Source organism: Cornus florida, unplaced genomic scaffold, assembly GCF_030987335.1.
Source record: "Cornus florida cultivar Cherokee Brave unplaced genomic scaffold, ASM3098733v1 CherokeeBrave_3.0.0_Hap2_Chr11, whole genome shotgun sequence".
NCBI classification, from domain to species: domain Eukaryota; kingdom Viridiplantae; phylum Streptophyta; class Magnoliopsida; order Cornales; family Cornaceae; genus Cornus; species Cornus florida.
Genome location: NW_026775581.1, coordinates 55,661,546 through 55,677,267, shown reverse-complemented (window position 1 = coordinate 55,677,267; position 15,722 = coordinate 55,661,546). Strand labels below are relative to the sequence as shown.

At 36.1% G+C, this 15,722-nt stretch overlaps 1 protein-coding gene across 1 annotated transcript; it reads left to right on the top strand.

Moving 5' to 3' along the window:
* The first annotated feature begins 8,048 nt into the window (after positions 1-8,048).
* Positions 8,049-14,637, top strand: LOC132284215 (probable beta-1,4-xylosyltransferase IRX10L). Its single transcript, XM_059786300.1, has 4 exons — positions 8,049-8,650; positions 12,480-12,868; positions 13,061-13,302; positions 13,809-14,637. The coding sequence occupies exons 1-4, from the start codon at positions 8,545-8,547 to the stop codon at positions 14,320-14,322; spliced, it is 1,251 nt and encodes a 416-aa protein (XP_059642283.1). The 5' UTR covers positions 8,049-8,544; the 3' UTR covers positions 14,323-14,637.
* Positions 14,638-15,722: the final 1,085 nt, after the last annotated feature.

The following is a 15,722-nucleotide window of genomic DNA, read 5'->3' as shown; positions in this document are numbered from 1 at the left end:
CGCCCCCATGTGCAAATATATACATTAAACATGCTATTATAATGTATTAAAACACCCAACCATATAAACACACTTCAAATAATATAATATGCAATGAAACAATCTCGAAAAATAACCCCGAGTATGAAAAATTCAGGTGCGGGAAGGCCCGAAAATTTGAAAAATGCCAAAATGGCTCAAAATACATTTCTAATGGTTATGAGCTCAAAGAAAAGTCCCAAACTACCCTCGGAACCTTTGTGACAAGCTAATTGATGCGTGGCATGCAAAACGAGGCAAAAATAAATAAATCTAAAAATTCAAAAAATACCCGAAAAATGAAAAAAATCAAGAAACATTACAGACTTAATGTGTAGAACACATTCGTGTAAATTTTAATGTACATGGCGACTTGTATTCAATGATGTAATAGTTGATAAGTTTGTAAATTCAATGTCTAATTGTATGTATCTAGGATAGAAATGGATTTTGGAGACTAATCATTCATCAATTGCGGCCTCTTAGCGATTTCTACTTCTTCTTAGAATTTCATAGCCGTATGTTATGTAATTGAACCTTTTATGTTGTATGAATGTTTCTACATTAATGTATCTATGTTTGTGGATGTCTTGGAACTGGTTTTGAGTTGTATGGATGTGTCCATCATCATAATTTCAATGTAGGATCTAAGCCAAAGCTTCTTTGGAGGTCCACGGCTACTTTCTGGGTTTAACTTGATTAATTGAGTCTTCCATACTTAGAAAAATTTGAGAAAATAAAAAATTGCATACTCTCTGTCCCATTGTTCGAGTTTGAACTCTATCAATTGAGTTGGAACTCGATCAATCGAGTTGGGTTCGATCGATCAAGCATTTTTACCTATTCATTGGTTGTTAACCCAAATTTCGAATGACTATAACTCCCATATTTTAAACCCAAATTGGGTCATTCTTGAGTCTAACTGATCGACTTGAAGTCAACTTTCTAATGAAATCAATCGCATCCTCAAAATCCAACCACATCGAGAATTATAAGTGTTATAAGTGTTTCAATGAAGAGTTATTGGAGAATCCTTCAAAGTGGGTAAATGTGAGAAACTATACTTATGACCATTAGGAATTTATGGAACGGACTTAATTGAATAATGTGATGTTAGAGAGACCCATTTGACTACTTATAGTCAACTCTCCTCCCATATTTGCCTTGAAATGACCATTTTGCCCTTGGTGTCCTCGGGTTTGAGTATGGACCTGGTTAGTGATTCGGACCCACAGGTTTGGGTCGTTACAATTCTCCTTATCAATGTTATGGTGATTTTACTTTCAAGTATGAGAGAGTTATGAACCCTTGCTTTAACTAATGGGTACTTTGATTTAAATTATGGGTCCTAGGGCTTAAGACTAGGGTACTTTGGTTAGCTATTAATCAATAACTTTAGAACATGCTCTCAAGATTACATCTATATTTATTATTACAGTGATTAGTTTGATCACAGGAAATTCAAGCATTTGGTATGGTTTTAATAAAATGCTTTTTGTATATATATTTTATTAAATGTGTATTATTTTATCGGAATGAATTTTTATGTTATCAAACAGGAATAATAACGAATAAAATAAAGGATTAATTTTTTATTCATGTTCTCTGTGCTTAGTATTGTTTCATGCTTTAACTATGGTCTATGTTTTCCTTTCAATATCAAAATGTGTTCACAACATTAAATCTCTTATGTTATTTCTATGTATATGCATAACAACATATAAAAACCTGCTCAATTATGGTAGTCACTTTTACTTTCAGTAAATATGTCCATATTCTCTAAATTCTTGCATTCATTTTATCTTTGTGTTTAGTGGCTAAATTTTTCTAATTAAATAGTACGATCATGCTTATTCTAAGTTCTGTTCATGAAGCAGTCAATAAAATTAGTCTGCATAATCATGTATCAGTAGGTGCAAACTAACAGTCACTTCAAGGGCTTTTTAGTAATTGTGCAGGTATCACAGGTTCTGACATGTGCCTTCTACAAGGTCTCAAAATTCTAGAATGATCATGCTTCAGGAAATGACATTGCTGTCCTCATATCATTCCTGTAGAGCTTAAATTTCAAAAGTAAAGTTGTTAGTGCACCTTGTTAGAAATAAAGAGAAAGAGATGAAACATATATTGTATTGATGTGTATGATATATGTAATATAAGAGTACGTAGGGGTTTATATAGGAGAGGTCATGTGTGGAGAGCAAGTCATTACAATATAAGGTAATGCTATATATGGTAATGAGGGTAGGTTAAGACAACTACTACATAAAATAATGCTATATATGGTAATGATATATTATAAAATATATTCTAACAATACATGGTAACAATATATTATAGAATATATTCTAACAGCCCCCTTAAAGTCAAGTTGAGTTATATGGAGCCATCTTGAGTTTGAAGATAATCCTTTCACCTTGATGTAACTGACGTGGCATCGATGCTAACGTGGTTGATGACATGACAACTGAAGTGGTAGGTGACTTGGCACTACTGCTAGCACTTCTGTTGCGTGGCAATTGACGTGGTAGGTGACGTGGCACAACTACTGGCACCGTTGCAGAATGTGTCTGACATTGCACATGTTAAGTGACGTAGGGTGGATTTGTGAAGATCTTAGAGGTAGGTGCTAAGCGTGAATATGTTTACGTTGCCATCCCCGGTGGTAACTACTATAAACTGATGGGTGATGAATTTGTGAAGATTCACCACGTTAAAGGCGCGTGTGAGCGCATGAAGACCACTGATGGCGCGGTAACGGAGTTGATCTGACACGTTGACCATATCTGAATGAGGCATCTTGTTAAACAACGAGGCTTCCCTATACGGGGCATCCCTAGGCGGGGCATTTCTAAATGAGGCATCTCGTTGGGTTTCTTGAAGGAAGACTTAGACAACAAGGCTTCACTGGACGGGGCATATGGATATCTTGGGGTGCAGAAGCGTGAGTTTACTGGTTGACCGTCGCTGTCGAGGATGGGGCTAATGGTGCCATCCCTGGCGGTGACTATGATAAGCTGGTAAATTGTTTACCAGAGATCGAAAGGCATCGATACCATGTTAGAAATAAAAGAGAAAGAGATGAAACATATATTGTATTGATGTGTATGAGATATGTAACACAGGAGTACATATAAGTTTATATAGGAGAGGTCATGTGTGGAGAGCAAGTCATTACTATATAAGATAATGCTATATATGGTAATGAGGGTATGTTAAGACAACTACCATATAAAGTAATGCTATATATGGTAATGATATATTATAATATATATTCTCACAATACATGATAACAATATATTATAGAATATATTCTAACACACCTAATGGTAATGCTAACTCAGCAATGTCACAAGGGTCCTTTCGTGTTGGTTAACGATTAGAATATACCCTACTTATGATTAGTGAAATGTTTTCAATTTTTACCATTTTTTTTATTTTCTGGAATTTTTTAATTTTTTGAGGGCATTTTCGTCTTTTCTCGTTTTGCGTGCTGGACACCGTGGGGTGTGCCGGGTGTGTTTGAGAGTTGGTTGGGGCATTCCATTGAGTTAAGGACTCTTGAAAATGTAAGGGTTGTCATTTTGGCATTTTTTCGTTTTTCGGGCCGAATAGTTTCGAGTGGGACTCGCTACCGGGACTGTTGAGTACGGGGACTATGTTTTGGGTCCACTACATTTCATGCATGATTATTTTGTGCATAATTGCATTGTTGAAAGTTAAAATTTTGTGGTGGTGGTTTAATTGGTATATATATGTGTGTATACATATATTTGTATAAGGTGGGATTTTTCTCTTGTGGGACCCACCATATCAACCCTTTTAATGGCCTTAAAGCCATTTTTGGTTCATGAAACTTCCATTCTTTCCTTCTCACGAAATTTCTCTTTCTCTCTCTACAATATAAGCTCTCTCTCTAAAAGTTGCATCTTCAAGGCTTGAACTCTCTTCCACCTTTGAGAATTTCATAGTGCCACTTGAGGCAAAGTTAGAGAGCTTGTCAAGCACTTCGTTTTGATCAGAGCAAATCACCATTTGGCCAACCTTGGAATTTTGAAAATTAGGGCTTGAATTGGGGCTTTTCTACAAAATTGAGGTAGGGGTGTTTTAATACATGATTTCTTATGCTTTTGTGAGTTGATTCTTTATAAATTGTTGAATTGCATGCTTAATTAGTTTAAGTTCTTGCAAATTGTTTAAATATTACATGTGAAAGGTGTGTCCATGTGATAGTTGATATATTGTGTATAAGCATGCCTATGTGTAATGGAATCTGTGTTTTGTATGCCTAATATGCTTAAATAATGTGAAGTGAAAGCATGAATTATGCATTTTAGAAATTTACTTTGAATAATATGTGTGAAAGTTTTATAATTGGATTGACGAATTGAGGTATGAAGCATTCATGCATCCATTGGGGAAAAGAGAAGGGAAAATGTTTTAAAACAAACAAAACTTATTTTTGGGAAAAAGTTTTCTAAAAGTGTTTGTGAAAACCGGACGCCTAGGAGGCACCTAGTGGTCCGTGGTGTTAGTGTAGTGTAGAAGGGAGTATGGTTGAGCTAACTAGGCCAGATGCGACGCCTTGGAGGTGCTTTGTGGTCGTGGATAGTTATCCAATTCTCCTATCGTGACACCTTGGAGGTACCTTGGGTCGGATTACACTAACAGTTTAGAAGTTGAAACGGAATTTTTCGGATATGAGGAGTGACATTTGCATGACATTGCATTTTATTAGAATATATAGTGTGTATGTGTTTGGATGACAATTGTTATATACTTGTCGTTGTAGTTGTTGCCATGTACTCCTTATTGAATAATCCCCGTTTCCTTTTACCTATTCCTTACGTGGATTCACGGGATTATAAGAAGTGTGTCTTAGATACTTCCTACTGAGCTTATTGTCACATTGTGATTCCTCTCTAGGCCAGTGACATTATGCTCATCCCATTAATTTTAACATTTTTCAGGTTTGGGGAAAGGAGTAGCGGACGACAATCCACCACCAGTTTAGTAAAGTTGACGGACTTGGACTCTTTTGTGTTTGATGTGTATTTTACCCTGTTTTGTTATATATAGTATTATGGATCATTTTGTATCTTCTACATGATTGGAAATGGTCTTGAGACCATTCAGTTGTATTTTGTGATCTCATTATGCTTTCAATATCCATGTAAGGCCTTAAGGCCATATTTTTTGATGTATGACGGATTTGCTTAATTTTAATGATATATCGGACTCGTATATGGTCTTATTCGATTTTGGTACCACTTAGTAGTGTTAGTTTCATCATTATATGGAAGATTTGGGACATGTTTGGGCTTTGAGTAAGGTCACCAAGGGACTAAAGTAGTGCCAAAGTGCACATGATCACAATTTTAGGCTGTTTGGGGTATTTTTGAGGTTCTGGGCATCTTGAACCGGTTCAACCCCATTGAATCGGTTCAAGGGGGGATCTTTGGTTCGAGAATGGGCACACTGCCCATCTTGAACCGATTCAAGTCCCCCAGTTCACTATTTTGCCTTCTTCAGTTGTTAGCTTGGAACGCTTGACTTTGGATGGTCATAACTTCTTTGTTCTGAATCCAAATAGGGTCATTCTTAAGTGTATTTTCAAGGATTTTGAGATAGCTTTCCAATGAGACCAACCTCACCCTCAAATTCTATTCATATCGAGAGTTATGGTCGTTTTAGTGGAACACTATCAGAATTTCATTTGAACCGGGTAAGGGTACTTTTGGGAAATCATAGCCGATGACCGTAGAACCTCACCGAGTGTTATGGAATGATTAAGAATGGTTGTTTTGAACCTCATTTGATTAGTTTAAGAATGGATTACCCTCTCACATTATAAAATGACCATTTTACCCCTAGTGTGTCCTCGGGTTTGGTTAAGGACCCGGTTAGCGATCCGGACCCCCGGTTTTGGTCGTTACAATAAGACAATAGCTGTCATTCCTTTTAGGGTTGCATCAGTATATCCAAGGCACTAAATATAAAGAATAGTATGCAGCAACAATAACTAAGGTTTTTTAGCTGAGAAATTACAGAGATTATATTCTTGAGTTAGAAACCCTTGTTGTAGGTTCCTCTGTGAGTTTAAATCAACTTGAGAGTATTCATTTTTCGATCATCTTCCTCAAGTTTTATAATGGAGTGAAGCTCTGCATTTTTAGTCCTTCTTGTTAGCAGTAGTAGTGTTTGCAGCAGAAATAGTAGCTCAACAAGCTCAAATCATCCTTCCTTCATCATTTGAGCTGTAAGATGGTCTAGACTCATCTCTTGTACCATTTCAAGACTGCAGTGAAACCACTTTAGTCATTATCTCACATGCAGCTGAGCTTTAGCATTCTAGATATCAAGCAGCAGTATTGTTTGCTGAGAGCTTCAAACACAGATCATTGAAGCCTTCCTTGTAGTTTTGTAACTGAAAATCATCTGAGCAAGTCTTATATGAATTCTTGAGGCCATTTCAGCAACACAAGGACATGGACTGAACCTGCATTCAAATATGACCTCTCTACCTCAGTCATCTCAATATATCTGCTCTGTAAGTGCTGAGACTACCTCTCTTGAGCTCATTACTGTTCGTAACTCTAATCTTGTATAGCTTGAGAGAACTTTATCATGCTTATCTTTATTGCTTTGAGAGTTTTTTGAGTTGTGAGTCCTAGCAGTGGGTGTCCACGGGAATGCTGAGTGCACTTGTATGTGAGTTGGTGAGTGTTGTTGAGAGTGAGACAGGGAGTGTGTAATCTCAAAAGCATTGATAGTGGAAGTTCGGGTGAGCTCCCACAGCTCCAAGGTTTCTTAACCCCACATAGAAAAGAACCTGTGTCAATTACATTCTTGCAGCTGCGGCATTTCATCAAACATGTTCTGGGAATTGGGGTTTCAAGGTTGAATTCATTTTTAAGCTGATCTCTTTCAAGTCTCAGTTTAAATTCAAGGCACAGTGATTGTTTTAAGCAACATTATCAAGTGAGAAAAGAATTCAAGAACCAATTCACCCCTCCCCCTCTTGGTTCATAATTAATTATGCAAATGGATTAATGGAATTTTTTCCCCAAAGTGAGATGATGTATATTAATGTTAATAAATGAAGTACATGATCAAACAGAAGGGGCATATCATCATCAAAAAAAGAAAACCTCCATTTCGAAGAGCAAAGAAATTGAAGAAATACAAAATAAAACATAATGCGAAACAAAAGGCAAATCAGTCAAAGAGCATCTCATTAGATCCAAAACCTCCGACCAACACAGCTTTGGAACCTCCTCTGCTTGCTTGATCCCTCAGTCATGTAATCTTGAATTCCTCTCCATGTATATTTTCCATAGAACAATGGTAACAAGTCTTCTATAAAGCCTACGTGTAATGTACTAAGACTTCATGTTTGCAACAACCCAAATAACCAATTGGTGTAGTGACTGAAATGTAAGCATATTCCCGATTGATGTCAATTTATTTATTCATTTATGTGTGGAGGAGTTATTTCATAAATTAACATGTTGGTTTTACCATTCTTGAGTTGGGCTTCAATTATTCTTATAAAGTGATATTAAGTATAATTAATGGGATGATTTGAATTGATCCATGAGATGGCCGGGTCAATTAGTCAAGCCCCATTGTAGTCAATAAGGCTTTGGGGCCACACAGCCCATATAAGATCCTCATCTCTAAGCCCAATTTTGAAAATTAAGCAAGGGAAGAATGAAATTAATATGATGATGTAGAGAGCCTGAATTAGCCTTCTCTGTATAACTGTATTTCTCTATGCAAATATATGACCAGGGGCATTTTTGGAAGGACAATAGGAATTTCGCATCTATTGTGATTTGCATAGTCAAATTGTAACCGCTAAATTTCAGGAAAAAGAAATTGTAACCGCTAGCTAACAATAGACTTCTTTAATATCAAATTTACTCTTACAAATATAATATCAAATTTACCAGAAAATTAAAGGAAAATATAAAATATTGGTGTATTATTGTACAGTATATGAATAAAATAGGCGCATTTAGAGAGGACAGGTTGAACAGCCTTGGCTTTGAGTTTGAGCTGCCTACTGGGTTTTGAGATGGACTTGTCATCAAACTAGAAAGCTCCTCCCAGGTTCCCCCACAAGTCCATTTCTCTCCCCATGCGGCAAAGTTGTTGCACAAATCAATAGTTATTTTAGCATCAAACAGCTTGACAACCATACCCAAACCTCCTCCTCCTCCCTGTTTCTTCAAGCAATTTCACATCTCTCTCTATATACATTATACATATACATATATATATATATATATACACACACACATACATACATACCTTGAAATGTGCTAAAATTCATACCAACAACCACTTTCCCCAGTGACATCCCAACTATCTCCTTCCAATTAAGTATAATTCTCGTGTCTCTTCTCCAATTGGGGCACACCCTTGGAAACTCTTCTGGGTTTTCTTTAGGTTCTCTGGTACTGTTTCTCTGTGACATTAGATTTGATTTGTGGAAAGGATATATAGAGAGAGAGAAAAAAAATGAGGATTTGGAGTTGGGTTTTTGTTGTGCTTCTTTTTTCTGGTCCTGCATTGAGGATTGGTGCTGTGGAGCTCTCTCGTGGTCATCAAACTGAAAGAATTTCAGGTTTGATACCTTTAAATGTTAATTTTTATTTTCTCTACTTTCTTAATTTGGTTCAATTTGATTTTGTTTTCTTTTGCGCTGACTATTTTTAATTTCATTTGGGACTTGTTAACTTTTAAGCGATTATGGATTTGGGATTGTTGCCTTAATTTTTAATATATATATTTTTTCTGCTCGTGGGTATTGATTGGGTACCTTATGTATTTACTTTTTTCCTTTTTCCATTTTTTTTTTTTGGGTCTTGTTTTGTGTTATTTGTAACCTGTGATATATGTGTGATGATTGCATGTTGAGGTTTCGTTTGGAAGGGCCTTTTAAGGGTTTGTTTGGTTCTGAATATGGTGAGGCATAGGTGATTATTGGGAAATCTGTGGTGAAAATGGGAGTTGAATTGGACAATTCCACTGGCAAGTGTTGATCTATTAAAGTCCTAATATCGGAATCAAAGTCCCTTCTAGAATCTGATTAGAAATCTGTCTGGTCTAAATTGAGGAACAATTTGATCCATACAAACTTGTAATGTCGGTGCATAAGCATGATCTGGATGATTTGTTGAAGTTTTACTTTGGGGAAGTTGGAATTTATAATAAGATAAGTGATTTAATTGCCTATCTTCCTGGAGGCGATAGAAGAGTGAGACATTTTTTTTCCCTCCGGAAATTGGAAGAGTGGGACATTGATATTTATAATTAATTCTTTTTTGTTCATTCGAAATTCCATCTAGTACATTATACATAATGAGTTAACCAATCCATTGTAGTTGCAATGAAGGTGTTGAAAAGTGGATTGGGAAATACTAGACATCTTGGTTAGCTGCTAGAGGGTTTCAGTTGGGTTGGTTTAATGTTAAATCTGAACTTAATCCAGGGCCCTGAGTATTAGTCTCATGTATTACCTTGCCTGGGCCTTAATTCAAAACTTTGAGACCCATCTTTTCCAAATCTAGCTTCAGTCTTGTACTAGCATAGGTTATGATATATGTTTGGTTAATTTTGCATGATTATTTCAGTTGTTCCCAATATATTATTTGATACATGATAATATGTAGATCTGTATTATGAATTTATATTGGACATGGTTAAATGTGAGGTATAACAAACAAAGTGGTGGCTGGGAGGAGGTGCTTTGGCTTGAGGAAGGGTAAAACAACAAAAGAGAGGTTCAAAGGATATGGCACATTTAGAAGGCTGGGGCTCTATGCCATTATGAAGAATCCAAAATTCAGGAGCTTTATTTAAGAGCGAAAAATTTAATCTTTTCCCAACAAGGATTAATGAGCTTTATATACGATAGTTCTGGGTTTGTGGCAATAAATTATCGGCTCAAATCCAATCAGAATACTTGCAGAGCACAGACTGTAGAGTCTGGATCACTAGTTTTTGCTGAGTTGGATTTTAATGACGATCATAGTGTTGATGTTCATGTTCAAGTGATAATTAGCACAGGATAGGAATAATGGACAACCATTGTTTCCCCTAGGTTGAACTGTGAGCTTCTTGTTCTAATCTATTGTGAGCATAGTTCTCCACTTCTCCGTATTGACCGAGTCGCAGTCAAAACGGATTCAGCCAAGTTCGAGTCCGATACTCACCAATATATTGGTGAGAATTGGAATCCCACGTGACTTGGCTGAGTCCTTGGAATCAGCCGAGTCTCATCTGAGTTCCTAAGGAATTGGCTGATCAGTACATATGGTGATGTGCATGGTCGAGAAAATTTCATGTCTGCAATAATGAATTCCTTTACATTATGCCCGATTCGGTACCAATACCGTTACACCGCATCCAAGTTGGTGGCCGCCTCTGCGTTTTGGAACCATGATGGTAGCTGTTGAAAAGCTAACCTATTCAAGCTAGCTTTTTTATAATACCTCCCCTTACTTACCAAAAAGAAGGAAAAAGAAAAAAAGAAAACCTATTAAAGCTAGCTCATTTACTCCACATTTTATTTTCCTCGAATTAATGAAACATTGGACCTCTACCTCATTTCATTTGGGAATCCTTTAATTATTCTGATCCTGATGTTGATTGACCTTGGTAACACCCCTAGTTACAACAGTAAGATATTACATGCATTCCTATTGATATCACATGACTTGGATTTAATAATTGAAATGGTGAAATGAACCATGTAAATGGCCTCATATCGGAACACAGGTGGTTTTCCCCTCTAAAATTTGATTTTGTTTATTTATATATATATTTTCAGCTCAATTCAGAGACAGGTAGTCATGGCTTGAACTATTGACATCTTGTTGTATTCATTAGTCATTATGGTGAAAAAATTTGCAGCCTTGTGGTTATTAAAAACTCATACCAATTTTGATTTGTTTTCGAAGTATAGTTACTTTAGTTGCTGTCACATAATCATATTCTTACATTCTCTTTTTCCACTTCACAGTTTCTTGTCAAAAGATTTTACTCAAAGATTATAGTTAGTGTGGATTATAATAAAGGATTATGTTTACGCTAAAACTGAATAATGATTATTCATCCTAATATCATTTGCCAGTCTTCCACCAACTTATGCCTCTATTGGGTCGTAGATCTGGTGGTCGTCAACAGTCTGAGATGTTAGTTATCCAATGTGTCACCTATTCTATGTGAAACATCTTTTCTGGTGGGCTGTGAAATTAGCCTAATGTCAGCATGGGCTTGAGACATGGGCTTGGTTCAAGTGTAAGGGGAGATTGAGTCATACACCTTCACCTTAGGTTTTGGTTGACTAAAAGATTGCCAGCCTTGCCCCCTAATATAGACATGGTTGAGGACAATTATGATGAAGTGCGGGACAACAAGTAATAGAACAACTTGAGGACTGAAAATTGAATTTCTTACTGTGTTCTTGTTTGTGAACTAGATGGTACATTAAAGTAACACTAAGAGTCAGAATCAGGCATTAGAAAAGATTGATCATTTAAACCTGAAAATGTCCGGTTATTGACTTATTTTTATTATTAGAGAGGTAGCTTCAACTTAAAGATGGAAAGATCATCATGATGTTGTCTAAGGTTATTCATGGACATGATGAACTTGGAAGAAGATATGACGAGATGGCGGAGATTAGAAAAATTATGTTTTTGTTGTGGCCAAATAGTTGGGATAGATCTTTGTTGAGTTTATTAAATAGCATTTTCACTGTTCATTAGCGGGCGTTTTCATGGTTGCTATAATTTTTATTTTTAGGAAATTCGACATGCGTGGGTACATCATTTAGTATTTAATGAATTTGTTTCTAAAATAGAGTTTATAGTTCCCTACAATGAAGCCATTACCAATTTAGCACGGTGGTTAATTGTTGGCATGACATCTAAAGGTAAGGTTGGGGTGGGGTTTGACTCCTATTGTAGGTAAAGGAAAAAAAAAAAAAATTTGAAATGTGTTGCAGAACTCATTTTATTTTTTCCCTTGATATAGAATCTTTCATGTGACATTACACATATTTTAAGATGAAGACAGTGTTCCAACGCGCTCTGCTATTTTTAAAAATGTCACTTTTATTTTTTATTTTTTTTGGTTATTTTCTTCTGGACTAAAAAATGTTCTCAAGGCTTTACTCTCACGACCGGATCAGAACAAATTACTCGCTAAGTTACTAAATCTTTTTCAATACGGGCTTTCCTCTAGAATGTCGCTTTGAGAAATTTTACAGATATTTGATAATATTTGGACCTGCTTGACGATTCCCCCCTCACCACTTTATTGGTGTGTTCCGATTATTCCTTTTTATTATTATTATTTTTAAATATAATTACAAATTGTCAACCTTCTACTTACTGCCATATTCAATGTTTGAGGTTTTGAATTGTGCTTGAGTTTAATCAATTTAGGTAGCGCTGGTGATGTCTTGGAAGACGATCCAGTGGGAAGGTTGAGAGTTTTTGTCTATGAGCTTCCAAGCAAATACAACAAGAAGCTTCTGCAGAAGGATCCCAGATGCTTCACCCACATGTTTGCTGCGGAGATCTATATGCATCGGTTCCTCTTAAATAGCCCCGTTCGAACCCTCAATCCTGAGGAAGCTGATTGGTTCTATACCCCTGTATACACTACTTGTGACCTGACACCAAAGGGCCTTCCTTTACCCTTCAAATCGCCCCGAATGATGAGAAGTGCAATACAGCTTATATCTTCTAACTGGCCTTATTGGAATAGAACAGAAGGGGCAGACCACTTTTTTATCGTGCCACATGATTTTGGGCCATGCTTTCACTATCAAGTAAGAAATAAAATTCTCTTACATTTGTTTCCCATACGTTCTCTGGACACTTACTTTTTGTGGCTTGACATAAGCCTGTCTGGTTCCACTCTTTCAGAATGTATCTGAATATGGATCTGTGTCAGTGTCAGTGAATTTTCTTCCTAATATTTTTAATTATATTCAATTGTTCCTTCCTATCCAATATTGCAGGAAGAAAAAGCTATTGAAAGAGGGATTCTTCCATTACTTCAGCGTGCTACCTTGGTTCAGACTTTTGGACAACGGAATCATGTTTGCTTAAAGGAGGGCTCAATCACGATTCCTCCATATGCTCCTCCACAGAAAATGCAAGCCCATTTGATTCCTCCAAACATTCCTCGTTCCATCTTTGTTTACTTCCGCGGTTTGTTTTACGATGTGGGAAACGACCCTGAAGGAGGTTATTATGCAAGGTATATCTCATTCAGCCTACATCTTAACAAGGATTTTTGAGTTCATAACTGTACAAGTGGAATGAGAACTTTGTTTTCTTCTTTTCTTCTTTTCTTCATCAGCCCTAACAAAATAAAATTATAAACAGAAATCGCCATATTATAAAAATTAGTCATTTAACTGTTGCTGATAAGAAATGCTAGGTTTTTCTCGATAACAAGTAATAAGGAAATGAAACACATAAAAATCTCTTCATATGTCTTGTATAGTAAGCAAGATTTAATTTATATGATTTGCTTAGTGGCCCTTCATGTTACAAAATAAGTTGAGAGAGATTTAAATCTAGTATAGTCTTTCATATGCCTTGTATGGTAGGCAAAATTTAATTTATATGTTTTGTTTAGTGACCATTCACTTGACAAAATAAGCTTAAGAGACCAACACGCCAGTGGCCTAGCGGTACCGGGCTCCTACCTCCCTGAGCTTAAGAGATATTTAAGTCTAACATTGTCTTAAAATTTAACAGAGGAGCAAGAGCTTCAGTGTGGGAGAACTTCAAGGACAATCCACTTTTTGACATCTCCACAGATCACCCGGCAACTTACTATGAAGACATGCAACGAGCTGTTTTTTGTTTGTGTCCGCTTGGATGGGCCCCATGGAGTCCAAGATTGGTTGAGGCAGTGATATTTGGGTGCATCCCTGTTATCATTGCAGATGACATTGTTTTACCGTTTGCTGATGCGATCCCATGGGAAGAAATCGGTGTATTTGTAGCAGAGAGAGATGTTCCGAATTTAGACACCATTCTCACATCAATTCCACCAGAAGTAATATTAAGGAAGCAGAGATTGCTCGCAAACCCTTCCATGAAGCAGGCAATGTTATTCCCACAACCTGCTCAATCCGGGGATGCCTTCCATCAAATTTTGAATGGACTTGCACGTAAGTTGCCACACGACACAAGTGTTTTCTTGAAGCCGGGTGAGAAGATCTTAAACTGGACAGCAGGCCCAGTAGCTGACCTGAAACCTTGGTAGCTGCTACATTTCTCCCCATAATCTCACCTACAAATCCTCGTTGCTCTAATCAAGGTGCCCAATTTTCCATCTGTAAGTGTTAATTTTCATTTTGCCAAAATATTGTATTAGACTATAGGTTTTAGTTTGAATCAGTATTGGAGTTTGATGTCAAAGTTCTTGATGATGGTTTTTGTGGCACCTGGCTGTAAAGATGTGATGCAATTTTTGAAACAGAATCACCGGTCTTTTACCAATTTATTTGGTTTTACTGCACGTAGAGTATCATGATCCTGTGCCTAATAAAATCTATACTTTTGGCCATTACTAGTTCAAGGCTGTTGTGGGTTCTGATAAATTGATTGTGATTGATTATTCTTAATTTGTTATGCTGCAAAATGAGTTCGATCATGCTCGGTTTTTATCCCTTTGATTAACTTGACTGCCAATCTGAACAGTACACTTGATCATTACGAAGGTTATCAAACTGCAAGTTTTGTTGGGGTAAATGTATTTTGGACAGTGAATTGGATTCTATGGCTAAGGTTGTTACATTGTGACATGAGGTCGAGTTCGAATCAAGGAAATAGTTTCTCCAAATGCAGAGGTAAGACTACGTATATCTAATCCTTTTCAGATCTCACGCGATGGCGAGAGCCTGTGCACACTTTATTGCCTAACAAATATGATGCAAGTAACAAATATTTAATTAAATAATCATGAGATCCGCGTGAATATGTGTTGAGACTTGAGCAGCAAAATGACGACAGCTAACCTAATTCCCATTCTGATTACCGTGTGAAGGACTAGTAGATTACTGTTTTAATAAAAACTATTTGGCCAGGCAGCTATAATTTACAAAAACTCAAGACAGCAAAATTATATAGTATTTGACCAACTTTTGTTGTATTATTTTGGTGATGTATAAAGAATATTTAATAATTTATTTCCTTTCTTTCTCTTGCTTTTGTCCAGTTCACTTTTCCATAAAGAGCTCACTAAACAAAGACTAATCAGAAGAAAAATCATATGTACTTCACGCACAAAAACACACACACATGCAGGACGGAGCCAGAATCTTGAGGTTGAAAGAGCTAAAATTATAAGCAATATTACTTAGTTAGAACTTTTGATAATATATATATATATATATATATATATATTACGTAGATAAAAATATTTTATTATTTATTCTATTCATACAAAAATATCTATCTAAATTTTTTACCAATTTATTTAAATAAAAAAACTAGTTATTTAAATAAACTTTTTATCAAACTTTCTGAACAAACACAAATAAGATTTATGTCAAGATTATAAAAAAAATTCAATTAAACAATTAGATTTTAATTTAAAAAAGAAGAAGAAATTCATGTAATACTTACACAAATTAATAATCATTACATAATATATCAATAAAA

What these genes read in the sequence shown, in the direction of transcription:
- LOC132284215 (XM_059786300.1), top strand. Translation starts at nt 8,545, where the DNA reads ATGAGGATTTGGAGTTGGGTTTTTGTTGTGCTTCTTTTTTCTGGTCCT. An exon ending in GGCCATGCTTTCACTATCAA is followed by an intron (nt 12,869 to 13,060) that starts GTAAGAAATAAA and finishes CCAATATTGCAG; the next exon opens with GAAGAAAAAGCTATTGAAAG. An exon ending in GAAGGAGGTTATTATGCAAG is followed by an intron (nt 13,303 to 13,808) that starts GTATATCTCATT and finishes AAAATTTAACAG; the next exon opens with AGGAGCAAGAGCTTCAGTGT.